The sequence below is a fragment of the Marmota marmota genome, unplaced genomic scaffold, assembly GCF_001458135.2.
Source record: "Marmota marmota marmota unplaced genomic scaffold, marMar, whole genome shotgun sequence".
Lineage (NCBI taxonomy): Eukaryota > Metazoa > Chordata > Mammalia > Rodentia > Sciuridae > Marmota > Marmota marmota.
Genome location: NW_026000019.1, coordinates 22427636 through 22443765, shown reverse-complemented (window position 1 = coordinate 22443765; position 16130 = coordinate 22427636). Strand labels below are relative to the sequence as shown.

General features: G+C 56.5%; 1 protein-coding gene across 3 annotated transcripts in view; it reads right to left on the bottom strand.

Moving 5' to 3' along the window:
* Gpr161 (G protein-coupled receptor 161) overlaps positions 1 to 16077 on the bottom strand; it is a 31221-nt gene extending 15144 nt beyond the window's left edge. Inside the window, exons 1-2 of one of the 3 annotated variants that reach the window (XR_007350064.1) lie at positions 15368 to 16077; positions 3096 to 3513 (exon numbers count right to left, since the gene is read on the bottom strand). Coding sequence is in view for 2 of the 3 variants with exons in the window: in XM_015491875.2 (XP_015347361.1) it covers positions 3096 to 3469 (374 nt within the window). In the remaining variant the exon portion in view is untranslated. Of the gene's footprint in view, positions 1 to 3095; positions 3514 to 5744; positions 6262 to 15367 lie in introns of those variants that run through there. The other 2 variants (XM_015491875.2, XM_048810078.1) reach the window with 2 other exon arrangements.
* Positions 16078 to 16130: the final 53 nt, after the last annotated feature.

The window sequence follows — 16130 nt, the reverse complement described above, 5'->3', positions numbered from 1 at the left end:
GCGCCGCAGCTCTGGGGGCTGTGCTCCCACCGGCTCTGCTCCCACCGGCTCTGCTCCCCACGTTCTAGCTCAGCCCCCAGAGCTGCGGCGCTTCCTTCGTGAGCGGGAAGCAGCACCCCCATGCCCACCTCCAGGCCAGGCCCGCTCCTAGGAGTGGATGGCTCAGAGCCTGAGAGGCAGATGGCAGTGGGCAGGGCCTGCTCTCACCTGTTCCCCTTGCCCCCGGCCCTCTCCCGTGACCCTTGGGGACAGTGGGCCCTCTGAGCCCTGGGGTAACTCAAGCAGCTGTGCGTCCTCTTTCCCCTGCCGAGTGCCCAGCTGAGCCACTGACCTGCATGACGCCATCCAGGCAACAGGAATGTGAAGGAGTTGGCTAGGGAGGGATGGGGACACTTCCAGGAAGATTCCTTCACTTCTCGGAAGACACGGGCCAAGATTCCTGCTTTTCTCCACCTCTTTACAGAGTGGGGACCTCAGAACCTGGGGGTGTCAGCCCTCAGAACCCCGGGGGTGTCAGCTGGCTGTGGGGGACCAGGCTGCTGCAGGCTAACTGTCCTGGCTCCTTGGACCAACCCTGCTCCGGCAGTCATGACAATAACTGCAGCCAACAGGCGGTCCTCTGCCGGGCTGTCCTGCGGGCCTCCACTCCGCCGTGTCACGACTTCACGGCAAGCCTGTAGCAAACGGCTCTAGGTCACTGCTTGACGAGGTCCAGCCACTGGCAGCGCCCCAACAGGACAGTGCCCCTCCCTCCTGAGTGTGCCTCTGAGGCAGGAAGGCCCTCGGGTCCTTCCCCTGAGGAGCCACAGGCCCTGGGGCCACCTTGCTTTTAGTCCTGATTTGCAGAGGGGGGTATAGGCCTTGGAGTGCAGCAATCCACGGCCCTGTCAAGGTGAGGGCAGTCGCCCACGTTCCTACTGAAAGCTGGTCTATGTGCCCTGAATCGTAAGCAGACTGGAAGCTCCGATTTAAACCGAAGCTCCTGTAAGCTCAAAGAAAAACGGAACAAAAGCAAGTCCCTGTCCCCTGTGAGTCAACACGGGCCCCGGGAGTGGGCTGTCCCCTGCGGCTCTCCGTCCTTCTCAGACACCAGCCTGCACAGCCCTTCAGACCCCAAAGAGGATTTCGGGTTGTCCTGAGTAACGGAGGACCTGTGAGGAGCCCAGCTCCAGAGGTGTGGCCTGCCCCCGCCACGGCCACAGCACTGTCCCGCCAGCCGTCCCCACTCCCAGCTGCAGCAGCACTCGGCTGCCCCCCACGAAGGAGCCCTAACAGTGCAGCGACCTTCATCCTGAGCAGAGCTCCTGTCCTCAGAGCTGCCGTCTTCAGAACGGGTGTCATGGCCCACGGTGTGGGCGGAAGGCCACCCAGCAGCCCAGCCACCTAGGCTCCGATCGAGGTGACCACACGTGACCCCCAGCAGCAGTGACTTGCTCACGGGGAGCCCTGCTGGCGGCTTCCACTCGCGGGTTTGGTGACTGTCATTGCATTCTTTCCACCGACTGCCTCTGCTCTGTGGGCTGTCTGTCCACCCAGCCTGACGGATTTCTTCCCTCTCCCCGGCCTCTCCCGCCCTTCCTTCCCAGTGCCCTCAGATTGAGTGACCACTGAGCAGCCTGGTGGACTCCACTCACTGGGGTTCTCAGCGAGTGGGCTGGGGGCATGGCTGGCAATGTCTCGGAGGTTGTGCGCTGTCACACCCGGAGGTGCTGCAGGAAAGCACCGTCTCCCTCCCTGAAAATGAGCCAATTCCGAGGGACACACCCCTCGGAAGGGTGACCCGTGAAACCTCAGAGTCTCAAAGGCACGGCCATGCACAGCATGGAGCACCACACAGACAGGGAGCACCACACAGACAGGGAGCACCTCACACCCAGGGAGCACCTCACACCCAGGGAGCACCACACACCTAGGGAGCACCACATACCCAGGGACCACCTCACACCCAGGGACCACCTCACACTGAGGGAGCACCTCACACCCCAAAGAAGCTGCAGACCATGGAAGATGACAAAACAGGCCACAAAACCATGTGTGCAGAGCCTATTTCAAAATCGACTGTGCACCACCCAAAGCCACTGGAGGCAAACACAGCATCAGGGACTGTCCCTGGCGGATCAGGTCACTGGCACGGCTCCTTTTACTCTCTATCTCATCACTGGGAAAACCAGACATGTGGAGAAGCTGGCGGGCTCCTTGTCCGGACGTCCTCTCCATCCTCGCCCTGTGCAGAGGGCCCACAGGAGTCCGCCCAGGGGAGGCCTGTGCTCCTGACGGACTGTCCACCACCACACACCACCAAACACCCAAGGGTCCAGAGAGCCTGGGGACTTGGCACCAGTGAGGACACCCCGGTCTGCCGGCCACTGACCACATGGCACGAACCTTGACCCGCCCTCCTTCTCCACGTGGGGAGTGAAGGGCCAGGTGAATCCTGGCCAGGGGCTGAGACCTGCACGGCCGGCCACCTCTGCCAGGACAGCGGGGTCTGCAGCACCTGCAGGGCCCAGAGGAGCCAGCAGGGACAGTCCCCGCTGAACCAAGTACATTCAGCCGCTCCCGGTGCCGCTGTCTGCACTGCCCAGGCTGTCCTGTCCCCTGCTGCCCCTCCGTCCTGCACTGTGAAGGAGTGAGGGGGCCCTTGGGGCCATGGCCAAAGTGAGAGCCAGCGGGCCACGTCGGGAGGAATGGGCCCAGCCTGCTGCACCTGTCCTTCCTCGGCTCCGCGTTCCCGGGGAAAAGGAGGGTCAGCGGTTTCCAGGCCGGTCTCTGTTTTGTGCTTTTAAGCAATGGAGCTTACAAAAAACTGCAGTCACCATGCTGAGAACCCGTCACCGGGCAATTTCGTCACTCGTAAACATCACGGAGAACACTGCATGGAACGGACGCACACTGCTGCCGCCCTGGATGACGGGGACCCGGGTGTCACACGGGGCCCACTGTCCACCCGAACCCAGGCAAAGGAAGCAGGGCTCCGGGCCAGGAGCCAAGAGCAGCGGAGATGGCGGGACCCTGCCCCGAGCGAGGCCTGGGAGTCTGAGTCGGGGACCAGGACCTGCCTCTCCATGGCCCTGCACTCCCTGAGGCCAGCTTACCGGTCGATGGCGATGACCCCGAGGGTGAGCATGCTGGCCGAGCTGATGAGCAGGTACAGCAGGGCGGAGAAGTTGCACCACACGACCCCGAAGATCCATTCCCTGCGGACGGAGCTCGTCACCACGAAGGGCAGCACCAGCACCGACAGCAGGAAGTTGGACAGCGTCAGGCTGAAGACGAACTTGTTGCTGAGGGTGAGGAGGTAGGACTTCTTGTACAGGGTGACCACGATGACCAGGTTGCCCAGGCAGACGAACACGGCGATGACCACGATGGCCACGAACTCGGGGACACCGCTGCTCCCTGGCCCGCTCTCCTCCGCGGGGAGGTCGCTCAGCTCCTTCCTGTGGCCGAGGGAGGAGTTGAGGCTCATGGTCGGTGTGCCTCAGCCTGGGGTGGGCACAGCATGCTGGACGGCTGCAGAAACAAGACAGGACCGGGACAGGAGGGGCCTCGTCACACATATCTGCATGCAGCTTGCAAGAAAGGCAGCAGAGGCTCGGCCAGGAAGTCCCAGGCTGCCCCCCAGCCAGCCTCTCCAGCCAGCCTCCCTAGCCAGCCCCCAGCCAGCCCCTAGCCAGCCCCCCAGCCAGCCTCTCTAGCCAGTCCTCCGGTGTGCTCCCTTCCCCGTGTGTGGCTCACTCACTCTGGCCTGAGGACTTCTTCTCCAGCCCAAAGTTTGGGTCTGCAGAGCCCCAAGGCCCCTGTGCTAAAGGCTCAGCCTCCACTTGGTGCTACTGGGAGGAGTGCAGCCTTCCAGAGGCAGGATTCATGGGAGGGTTAGGGCATTGGGCATGCCCTGGAGGGGACCATAAGACCCCCGTCTCTTCCTCTTTCATCTCCCGACTGCCCTGAGGTGACCATCTCTGCTCCACCACGGTAGACTGCCTTGCTGCGGGCCACCTCCAGAACTGAGAGCCACGGTGAGCTCACCCTCCGCCCTTTTCCATTTCTTCATACTGCGCATCTAACCCAGGGGTGCTTCACTGAGCCACGTCCCCAGCCCTGATTTGTATTTTATTTAGGAACAGAGTCTGAGTTACTTGTCTGAGTAACTCAGACTCTGTCCCTAAATAAAAGTAAAAGTCTGAGTCGCTTTTTGCTGAGGCTGACTTTGAACTCGCCATCTTCCCGTCTCAGCCTCCCAAGCTGCTGGGATTACTAATATGCACCACGGGCCCAGTTCCCCATTCCTTTTAATTTTTTATTTTGAGACAGGGTCTTGCTGAGGGTCTTGCTAAGTGACTGAGGCTGGCCTCAAACTTGCAATCATCCTGTTTCAGCCTCCCATCTTACTGGGAGCCTGTCATCATGAACGGCAGCACCAACATGGACAGCAGGAAGCTGGACAGAGCATGCACAACTGTGCTGGCTTTTTTGATTTTGGGCAGTGCTGGGGGTCATTCTCCAGCCCAAAGTTTGGGTCTGCAGAGCCCAAAGGCCCCTGTGCTAAAGGCTCAGCCTCCACTTGGTGCTACTGGGAGGAGTGAGTCATACCCAGGGACTCAATGTGTACTAGGTAAGTACTCTACCCCTGAACTACATGCTCAGTCCCAAACCTTTTTTCCTTAGAAGTTGATTATCTCAGGTATTTCATTATAGTAACAGAAAGATGACTCACCACCGGCCTAACCATTTCCCCAAAGCCAGTTATTCAAAACCTTTAATGTGCTTAAGAATCACCTGATGTACCAATTCAAAAAGCCAGTTTTTAGGTACCACCACTACAGATGCCTGTCCTGGAGATCAGGTACACCTGGGAATCTGCACTTTGAGCAAGCCAGTGGGAGCAGTGACCCCATTACAAGTGTCCATGGGGGACACTGCAGAGTGCTGCTTTAGACTCTGCTTCTCGGGGGGGATACTGAACTGAAGAGGTGGCACCACCTTGGAGCTACCAGAGGTGCAGAAGCTCAGAGCCACTCTGACCCACAGAATCAAAGTCGGCACTTGGGCCCTGTCCTCAGCTGATTCCTGCACGTATGGGACAAGATCACGGCAGGAGCCGTTCTGGGTTCCCCAAGCAGGGGTCACGTACAGTCCATGGGGGACGCTGCACTGCTCTCAGCAGCCGTGGGAGGGAGGACGAGGACCCGGCACTGACCACAGGTGGGTCAGCAGAGGCCCATCTGAGGTCTTGCCCACAGACTGCAAGGTGCAGACTCTGCGCTCAGGAAACGGGCTCGGGATCCTGGCTGCCACTCAAGCCTCACACAGCTCCATGTCAGATCCCACAGACTCAAGTTCCCCCAAAACTTTTCATCTACTTCAGTCAGCCAAAAAGCCCTTTCCCCGCCTGCTCTCGTTCTCCACGGACAGAGGACACCAGGAAGAAGCAAAGACGGAGTCCTGCAAGCCACATGACAGAAACCGGGGCCCAAACCGCCTCCACTCAGCCGCAGGACAACCCCCTTCCTAGCGGGCCTGTGGCTCTGCCCAGGACCCATGGCCACAGGAGCCCACAGGGGAAGAAGCAGGCCTGCCCCTGGCAGGGGTCACAACACCTGCTGGACAGCTGCCCTTCAGAGGCCCATCTGCCCACACTGCTCCAGGCTGCACCAAGCAGTGGCCTCCCCACTCAGAAGGACCGACCAGTCCCGGGAAATGTCTGCCTCCCACCCTCTACTCATCCGCTGGTGCCTGCTCACGGAGACGGTGGCCCCTGATGTGTGTCCCCAGGCCGGCACAGATGGTCAGTCCTTCATCTCTGATGTAAGTTGCAGATGCTTCTCTGGTCTGGTCAGGGTAGGTCCAGAGGGGCCGCTTTCTCCATGATCGGGACAATCTCCTTCTGAGTCGCTCTAGGAAAGCATTTCTTGTACTTTATGTAAGTGTGTGGTCTACAAAGACCCAAGTTAATACATCCACGAATTTCTGGGAAGGCAGATGTCCCCCATCTTGAACATATGGAATTAATGTTTTTAACCCTAAATACAAAACATTATTTCTACTAAATTTTATTTTGTACACTCAGCTCCTGATTCCAGGCTGTTAAAACCCTCTGCATGTTGATTTCGGTTACCCAACTTCTTCGTTACTCCGGCTTTGCACCACGAATAGACTCCATAAGTGCACTGCCCACCCGTGTCTTTGGAAGTTGTTCCTGTAACTTGGCAAGCTCTGGATTTTGTGGGCTCTTATAACTAAATTATTAATTGGTGCTCAAAATAAAGCTTCCACATAAGCCTGTTACTCCAGACTTGCCTTGCACAAGGGGAACAGAGCGATCAGAGAAAGAGACAATGGAAAAACTGTCAGAAAACATTTGCAACTCACATCACAGATAAAGGACCAATCACTCTAATTTGTAAAAAATCCCTTCAAAATCCAAGAGTACAGGACGGGGGTTGGGGCTCAGTGGTGGACGGGTCAAGAGCGCAGTTGGCACGGGCTCTGCAGCCAGCCTGACCTGGGCCAGGTCCGGGCTTCTCACCACCAGCCCCGCCCCCCGCCCCCGCCCGGGCTGGCTGCAGCTGCGTCCCCCTCCACGTGGACTGTCCCCTACTTGTGGATGAATTAACAAGCGTTTAGCAAGTCTGACACTTTTCAGTGAGGCAGTCTCTCCCGGGCCTCCCCAGGGGAGGGAGGGGCTCAGGCCAGGTTTCCACAGCAGGCTCTGGGAAGCCCCTGCCCTGACCCGGGATCCCAGCCCATCCCAGAGGTGAAAGGCCACTCCAGTCCCCCTGGCACAGCTGCCCGAGTGGCTGGGACGACCCTAAGGCCAAGAGGCTGCTCGACAGGCCCTGCTCACAGGAGGGCCTGGGGCGCCTGCTTCCTGCGTCCAGTGTGTGCACAGCCAACCCACTCTTCACTTCTTCCCCCCGCCTCGCCGATGGCTCCTGCCCTCCAGGAGCTCAGACCCGAAAGCCCAGGTCCCGATGCCTCGCGTTCTCCCACACCCAGTCTGGGCCAGCAACCTGCCCAGAACCTGACCACGTCTGACCACATCTCAGCCGCCACGCCCAGTCCAGGCTCCAGGTTATGAGGACAGCTGCCACCAGTCCACCTGCTGGGCCCTCCCCCACTCTGCCCAGGTAGCAGAGTGAGCCTGACGAGGCAGCCAGCGTGGGGACAGGAGCACTGCCCTCCAGAGTTCCTACCTAGACCCGCAGCGCCCACAGGGTCCGGCCCGGTCCCCACGACGGCTCCAAGCACAGAATGAACGCCCCCTCACTCCTGCCCCACGCGCACTGGTTTACTGTTTCTACTGTTTCTCCAGACGTCACGCAGGCCTCACCAGGGCCTTTGCGCTTGCTGACCTGTGCCCAGAATGCCCTCACCCCACATAGCTTGGCGGGTTGTTCTCACGCCTAGGTGAGCAAAGCCCTCCCCGGGCACGCTGCGCCACCCTCCCCCGGCCTCCCGCACAGCCCGGCTCTGGCCCCTTCAGTACGTTCTCTGGGTGTGCTCCGGTGTTTATCAGGTTGACCTCTCTCTCTCTCAACACTGCAGAATCCGTGAGGACGAAGGCGGCCTGGTCTGTGGACACTCTGGTCAGATCTAGGACAGCGGCTGCGCCCAGTGGCGTTCACTGCGTGATGGACAGACGGACAAGGGAACCACAGGAGACCCCTGGACAAGGTAGGGTGTCCCGCAGCAGCAGGACAGGCGCTGGTCCTTACGTCGGTGCCCCTTCTCCTCTCCCCACCAACAGAGCTGACCGGCATGGAGGGCCACGGCACCTAGGGAAGGCTTGCAGAGGCTGGTGGCCATCAGGCCCAGCCCACAGGTGTGGAGAGCTGTGGCTTTGGCCCTGTTCCTTCCCGCTCTCCCAGGGGAACTCACACCCACGTGTGACGGTGAGCAGCCGTTTTCTGGCCTGGCAGCTGAAGTGTCCCACAATGCAGACAGGACCCCCCAGCAGCCCAAGCCCGATGAGCTGTGGAGCCGCTGGGCCGGCCACGCCAGCCACCCCTACCAGGGTGAGTCCTGTAGCAGTTTCCTTTACACGCTCAGACATAACCCGAGTTCACACACCGTGGGCGTGAGGAGAGCCACGCAGGCGGAGGTGACTGCTGTGTGGCCGGGAAGCGCTGGTGCTGGGGCCTCGCGCCCCGCCCATCGTCCCCATCCACCCTGTCCTGCTCTCCAGCCCCGGCACCGACCCCCAGCCCTGATCTGGTCAGCCTCTCCCAGCACAACCCTAAACAGAATCAGAGACCCTGATGTCACAAGGAGAGGGCCTTGGGAACAACCCCCTTAGAAATGAAGCGAGCCCCAGCGAATGCTCTGCAAGGGCTCGTCCTGGAAGGTGGAGCTTTCTGAATTGGTGGATTTCACCACTTAAAATGCCAACGCTGGGTATCAAAGTTTTAAGCAAAATTCATGCCAATCTGTCATAGATTCATCTATATTTTAAAGCAAAGTCCACAAAATGGTAATTTGCATAATGATTCAAGGTCATTAGGACCCAAGATGCATGGAATCTTGGTTCAGCAAAGACCTTCGCTGTCAATGCGGTGCAGCTTTCTTTGAAACCTGGGAGGAGGCTGCAGGAGATGTGCAACAGCGACCCCTCAGACTGACACAGGCAGTGCCCTCTGGCTAGCACCGACTGTGCCCTGCACGGTGCCCATCTCCTTCCAACGCTGGGCAGTCCCTCTCCCTTGGCAAAGAGTGCTGCTCAGGTCGCAGCAGGTTGAGAGGAGTGTGGAAGGAGATGGTGGCCGTGCAGGGCACAGCTGGTGCTGCACCTGCAGAGAGGTGGGCATGTGGGTGCAGTCGGTGCCAGCAGAATGTGCTCAAATACCAACTCTGCCCGTGGAGGAGGGCTGTGTGGGACTGCCCAGGAGGACAGCGTCACCACCCCGGGCCACCTCGCTTCCCCTTGGTTCTACCTCCTCTCTGAACCATCCTGCTGCACATCCTCAGGTCAGACGCTCCCAACGGTGGGGGCCGGTGACTGTGAGAGGCCTTCCCGACCAGGACGCCGAGCACTGTCCAAAGACCAACAAGTGACAGGACACAAATCTGCGCACTGCAGAGGTCCACGGATGCTCCTTGAGGAATCCACTTTTACACTGACATTGATTCAGCCGCTTTTCATAATTAGGCACCTTCTCCAGTTTGGAATACCAAAAAGGGCAGGAGAGGATCCGCGGCCCAGAAAGCTCCATCCCCGCGTAAGCCATTCCAGGTCCTGGGCACTCGCCTCCTTTGTCACCTGTTCAAATACCATCAGCCTCAAGGCCACCTGAAGAGCTGAACTCGGAGGAAGACTTTCTGGAACATTCTACATACAATGACCCTCACTACCCCTACTGGCTACACTCTCCCTTTTATATTTTAGCTATTTTTTCAGAGAAGCATGTCTTCTCATAGTACGAGGTTCTACTCTAGGCTAGGATGCTTGTTCTTCCTTCCAGATGTTGGCAAAAGCTTCCTCAGTTCCCCTCTGAATTCCCAGCAGCACACACTTATGTCCACTTAGGCCTGATGTCAATAGAAAGAACGCGGGCTTTGGACTCCTCTCCAAAGCTGGATGGGAATTCCGCGTGACCTTGTGAGTGTCTCTTAACCTCTCTGAGCCTCTGAAGACAGAATTAACGCACTTTCAGGACTGCGGAGAGGGATGTCTGCGCTAAGGTAGATAAGAGCATCGGCCGAGCGGCGGACAGAAGATAAACCGCAAAATGTTTCAGTGAGTCCCTGAAGACGTGAAAAGAGAAAGCGGTTCCTCCCGACCACTTACCTGGGTGGAAGGGAGAGGGAAGGCAGCCTCGCAGGAACGCAACGGGAGCTCCGCTGACTCCATTAGGGGCTCAGGGCCCGGGGCTCGAGGGTGAGGGAGAGAAGCACTTCCTTGCCCAGCTGAGGCAGGTCACCCAGGTGCCAGCCTCCCACGAAACCTGCACCTGTGCCTGGGGGCTGGTGTCCCCTGCTGGCTTTGGCCACAGCCCCTTCCCCGTGAGAGAGAATCTCTTCACTCATCAGAAAAGCTTGAGTGACACGAGTGAAGAAGACCAGGGTGGCGGGGAGCGTCTGAAGACGTCCCAGCAGGAGACTCCAGGGGACATCTGGAAATGATGTCACACAGCTGCCGGTGGCTGCTAAACACCCTGTGCACGGGGACAGCCCACATGGCAAAGGTGAGCAGCCCAAGGTGTCGCTGGTGCCAAGACTACAGGGAAAATGTCTCACTGTGAACCTTGGTGGACACAGGGGGACACGCACTGTCCTTCCATACCAAAGGCACAGCTCCAAGGAGGCAAGGGGTGGAGAGCAGGGCGGGAGACCACCCGCACCACCAGGCGGACCAGTAACTGTTCTGTTCATCGCCCTCGCACGGCCAAGCGAACGCACATCCGTTTCTATAATTTAGAATATCATTTTTAAATGGTTTACAGGAGAAGTTCTCCCAAGTAAATTTTCTCTGATGGCCATTGTGAGACAGATGCAGGAGGAAGGCAGGTGTCCCCTCTCTCCCTCCTCGTGGCAGCAACTGCCACTGGTTTCTGGAGCCTCCCACATTCTTATCTTCCAGTTAGCCTTCCCCTTCTCATTCCTCACTGAGCTGCCCCAACGATTTTCACTGACCCCTACTCTCTGCTCAGCTCCACTCTACAACTGGGGCATAGCATGGAGCAAGACATGCCAAAGCTCACATTTAACGAGAGGGGACACAGGCAGGCAGCAAATAATAACAATGCAAAATAATTCCAGGTCAGCAGGTGCCATGAAGGAAAATAAAACAGGGTGCATTCGCCTGTTTTCTATGGCTACAATGAAATACCTGCAGCTGAGTACTTTATAAAGAAAAGAGGTTTTTAGCTTACAGTTTTGGAGGCTGGAAATTCCAAACAACACAGCACTGACTTTGATTTGGGGCCCCTGACTGTGTCATGTCATGGTGGGTGGCACCTGGCAGAAGCACATGCGAGAGGAAGAGATGACACGGAAGCACCGGGATGGGTCACTCTCCAGGGAACTACTGGGGTCCCACTGAACAACACTGATGCCTCCCAGGGGCAGGCCCCTTGTCCTCACTACTTCCTGTAGGACCCCTGAGGACCCCACCCTTGAACATCCCTGTTAAGAGTCTGTAAACAAGTCAAAATAACACCTGGCATTTTGCCAGGGGAATGTTAAAGTTCGTAAACAAGTCTGGATGGTGCCTGGCAAAATACCAGAGGGAGTGGTTTGAGAAGTAACAAAAGCGAGCCATTAAGTGTGGAGATTCCTGATTGGTTGACTGCTGTATCTAGTTTATGCTAATTAGATAAGCTGAGTGGAATGTATAAATACTGCTCCTGTCCTGCAATAAACGGCTCCCACTCCTGCTGTATCAACGTACACAAGTTATTCGTCACCCCCCCGGTTATTTTGCTGCAGCCGGACTGCGGCACATCCCCACACCAGGAACAAGCTTCCAAGACCTGAACTGTAGGGGAGAACCCACCCCACCTAGAGCACAGGGTCCGGGAGGGAACAGGTGGATGGGTTGGGACTGGGCAGAAGGCTCTCAGGAGGCGACATTTGAATGGGGACCAGAAAATGATGCCAGGGACTTCAGGCTGAGAAAGAGCCCTGTGAAGGTCCCCAGGCCGGGGCGCGCGTGGCCTCTCTAACGAGCAAGAAAGTGGGGGAGCTGGAGGAGAGCCGAAGACTCCCGAGACACTGGGGCTGGCACGCAGGACGCGCGGCCGCAGGGCGGGAAGCCACTCTTCTGCTGTCACAGGGGCTCACACTGCTGCTGGGTGAGGCGTGCACCCAGGAGGCCAGCGAGAGGCGGAGGTGGAGGCTTGGCCGGGTGGCAAGGGGTGACGAGATGCGGCAAGCTCCCGGAGGGGCAGCGTTTCAGAACTGAGAGGCCTCCGGGTAGCTCCTTCCACGGGTCCATCTCCAGACGAAACGGAAGCCTAAGAGGGTAAGTGCGCTCCCCCCAGTCACAGGCCTGATTGCAGCCCACGCCCATGCTTCCTGGGGGCTTCGCGACCACACCTCTGCCCTTACCCAGCCACCCCAGCTGTGATGGCAACTCGGAAGACAGGCAGGGAAGGAGCCCTCTGAAGGTGGTCCTAGCCAGGTTCAAAATAAAAGACCAAACCCAAGGGGCCTCCCTGGCTCTCTGCAGCATGGGACACCCCAACTGCTGTGGTTTCCCTCTGAGACGCCCCCTTCCCGGCTCCCCCTCTCCCTCCCCAGCTCCTCCCCAGTCTCATGACCTGCCCACCATCCTGCCATCTTACTGTGTCTTCTCGGCTCACCCTCAGAGGAGACCAAGTGCAGCCTCCTCAACGGTCCATCCCCCACTCTGCCTTCACCCTGCGTTTCCTCTGGAGAGCCCCACTTCCGCCCACCCACTGCCTCGGTGGACATGGACACATGACCTCTGCCCCCCCCATCAGCCTCATCCAACTGCCTGTCACTGGGGCAGAGTAGAGGGGCCTAGCAGACCACTGCTGGTGGCTGGGAGAAGACGTTCCAGTGGACAGACACCTGCAGGTCCCCTTGCCCTCTTGGGGAACCCGAATGCCAGGGGCCACCTCATGGAGCATTAGGAAGGCCAACACAGAAGGTGAGAACGTGGGTCCCAAGGAAAGCACTTGAACCCTGAACCCACCCAGGAGCCAAGCGTAGTGGGGCCCTTGTGACAGCCGGTAACTTTCCTGTTGGCTTAGGTCCATGTGAACTGGCTTTCCTGCCACATGTAGGAGGAAGGGGCCTTTTGCATGAGATCCCTCCTGTCTCCTTAGCTCCCTCGCTCAGCCCATTAAACCCCAATGACTCCAAATTAGCCATCGACATCCTGGGCAGCACTGCAGCGCCCAGAGTCAAGTTACCCACCTGCTAGATGTCTCCTCCCAGGTGCCACCCGGACACCAGGAATGAGACTTGTACAAAGGGGAATTCGGCATCTCTGCTTCTACCTTCCCAATATGCTCTTCTCCATGTTCTTGTCTATCCTAGAAAAAGCACCACCCACCACCCAGACTCTCCAGACAGACAGCTAGGGTGTCCTCGACGGTCTTGCCAGGTAACCCCAGCAGAGCTAAGGCCCCAACTGACACTTTCTGACTATGTGGCCTTGGGTAGACTAACGAACCCCTCTGAGTCATGAATTGCCACGCAGACTCTCCAGTGTTGAATGAGAAAATCGAACACACGTTGGTCTGTTCCACTCCCGTCACAGATGTCCAGGCCATCACTAAATTCTAGCTCACTGCCACTACCCAGCTCAGAGCCTCACCCTCTCCCCGCCATCGTCACCAGATGTTTCTATCTCCACTCTCACCCCCACTCAATCTGTCCTCCCCACTCTTGCCAGACTGAAGGTTCCGCTCAGCCTGATCACACATGCCACTCCCCACTCCTGCAGAAGGTACTCATTGGGGACGCCCTGCCCCTCTGCTGCCCCACCACGCCCCAGCCTCCAAGTGCTCCTGTGGCTGCTCCTGGGCCACCTGGGACGTGCACTGGGCCATCCAGCCCGCACCGCCCTCGCTTCTGCTCTGTGTGCCGGGGAGAGCGCATCCCTAAGAAGCCCAAGAAAACAGACTGGCTACAGAAGCCCATGGGCAGACGCAAACCCCATCTACCTGTGGTCTCAGAGCAGAGGGAGACCCACAAAGGAAGGGAAAGAGGCAGGAGGGCAGGGTACTGTAGATGGAGAACAGCAGAGACAGGAGAGAGAGGAAGAGCAGGTCAGGGAAACTTTGATATAGGGAAATCTGAAATAGGAGGCTTCCCTAAACAAGCAGAAAACTTGAAGCCACAAAGAAAAATGACACCAATTTAACATAAAAATTAAATAGTTCTGCACCATAAAAGGTACAAGAGGTAAATTGAAGACATAGAAACAAGATGCCTGATTTACTAACAAGAGGTCAGAATGCAGAAAGAGCCTCACAAATTCATGAAATTCAACAGAAAAATAGACAAATGATTTGACCAAACAATTAGAGAAAGTATAAATTGATTCAAGGTTTTTTAAAAAGAGTAAACTTGGAAGACTCTCAGCCTTTAAAATGCACATGACTGATATGGCATAGTCTCCAAGATCTAGATGAAGCTTCTAAAAGCTTCATTGAAAGAGGGGGAAAAAAATGAAAGATCCTTTTCCCCCCTGTAGGTACATGGATTCTCTCTGAAAGAATAAACAAATTCTGGCAAAATTAATTGTATCCCCAAAGGAAAACAGAGGGCTGGTGAACAGGAGAGGGGGGAGATGTTACCTTTCATGAACTTTCAGTGTTGTACCTTTAAAATATACTATCTCCAAACAAGTACTAAACTAAATAAGCTAATTAATTAAATTTCTTTTTCTGCACAATCTCTAAGACATCAATAAATAAAGAGAACTCTGCTTAAATAATAGTTTAAATGTGCATTCTCTTCAACCAGCCAATTTCACTGCTAGGAACAACTTCTACCTGGAAAGACTCTCTGCATGCACACAGATCAATAATGATACAAAGACAGGGTTGGAAACAATCTAAGAGTCCGTGGACAAGGAATGTTTAAATAAATTATAATGAATCCATACTATGAAATACTATGTTGCCATTAAAAAGAATGAATGAAAACATCTATTACTGATACTGAAAGACTTCCAAGTTATATTGTTAAATTGAAAAAGCAAACCACAGGGCGTTATTATATATGTCCCACATTTATATATGTTTAAAAGTATATATTCAAAGTATATATCCACTATATTCCAGTTGGTCCCACAGTTATAACTGAAGATAGGATTGCAAGTTGAAGGCCAAGGCAATTTAGTGAGACCCTATGTCAAAATAAAATTTAAAAATAGGGCTGGGGTGTAGTTCAGTGGTAGAGCACCCCTGGGTTCAATCCCCAGCACTATGCAATAAAATAAAATAAAGAATTGAGTCATGAGGTCAACCCTTCTTCCGGCAGCAGAGCTGATGGCTATCTCTAAGTTGTTGGTTTTCTTTTTTTGTTCTTAAAGAAAAACTGCATGAAGACACCATTCCTTCCCTCCAGTCAGGCAGTTTAGAAAGACAGTGCTTCCAAAGGGTGGGCCAGAAGCTGCCCACCGGCAACCTGCGGCCGGGACCAGCCTGCGCACACAATTCAGTTACCCTGTACGTTCTTTAGAATGTTGAGTTAGTTGACAGATTTAAAAATATGGAACTTTTTTCCATAAAAAATTTCGCAGTTTCTCCAAAACTCTGAGCAGGGAACACTGAGCGTGGAGCCCAGAGGGCAGGCCCTTGAGCTGCGTGGGTGGGTGGGAGGTCCTGCGGGGAGCCTCGGCACCGCCCTCCACTACCTACTGGCGGAGGGGTACCCCACAGAACTCTACCTCCTTTGGCTGCCGGTTGGGTCGGTTCCAGTTCAGCCCATTCTGTGTTCCACAACCCAGACGCAGAACTCACGCCCCTCTGACCGCTGGGCGTCCGGTTGCCAGAGCACTCCCAGTGCGCGAGCCTGCAACACAGAGAGATGGATTTGGGGTACTCTGAGACCTTGGATTTAGTTTCAAAATGCCAAGAAGGCTTCTTTCTGTGGGGTCATTGTTTCTGGAAGGCAGGGAGAAGTCCTGAGTTCAGGGACCCCCGTGTGGAACCCGAAGGCCAGTAGAGCAAGTGCCCAGTCAAAGGTCCTGGCCTCAAGGACAGAAGATTCCTCAAGCTGGGCAGATTCCTTGACCTCTCCCGAGTCTCAGTCTCCTCGCCCCCTGAGAGTCACAGGGCTGTCCTGAGACTGAATCAAGACGCTGTAGCCGAAAGTGCTTTTCAGCACCTTACGGGTACAAGATGGACGGACGAGCACAGCAGAGGAGCCCTCTGAAGAAGCGATGGGGCCACGGCTGGCCTCCCAGTTAGGGTGGATGAAGAGCCCTGTCCCGGGCCTTCACCTCTCCGCTGGCTGCGGTGAGCACAGCTGTCCAGAGCTCCAGTGGAGGCCGGGGTCGGAGGCCGGGCAGCACTGGCTGCCGGCTCTACCGGGAAGGGGCGCAGGGATGCGGTGAGATTGGCTGGCCCGAGGTCTCGGTGTCCTCCCTGGACAGATCCTGCACACTCACACCACCTCCCTACCTCACAGCGGGGGGGGGGGGGGGGGGG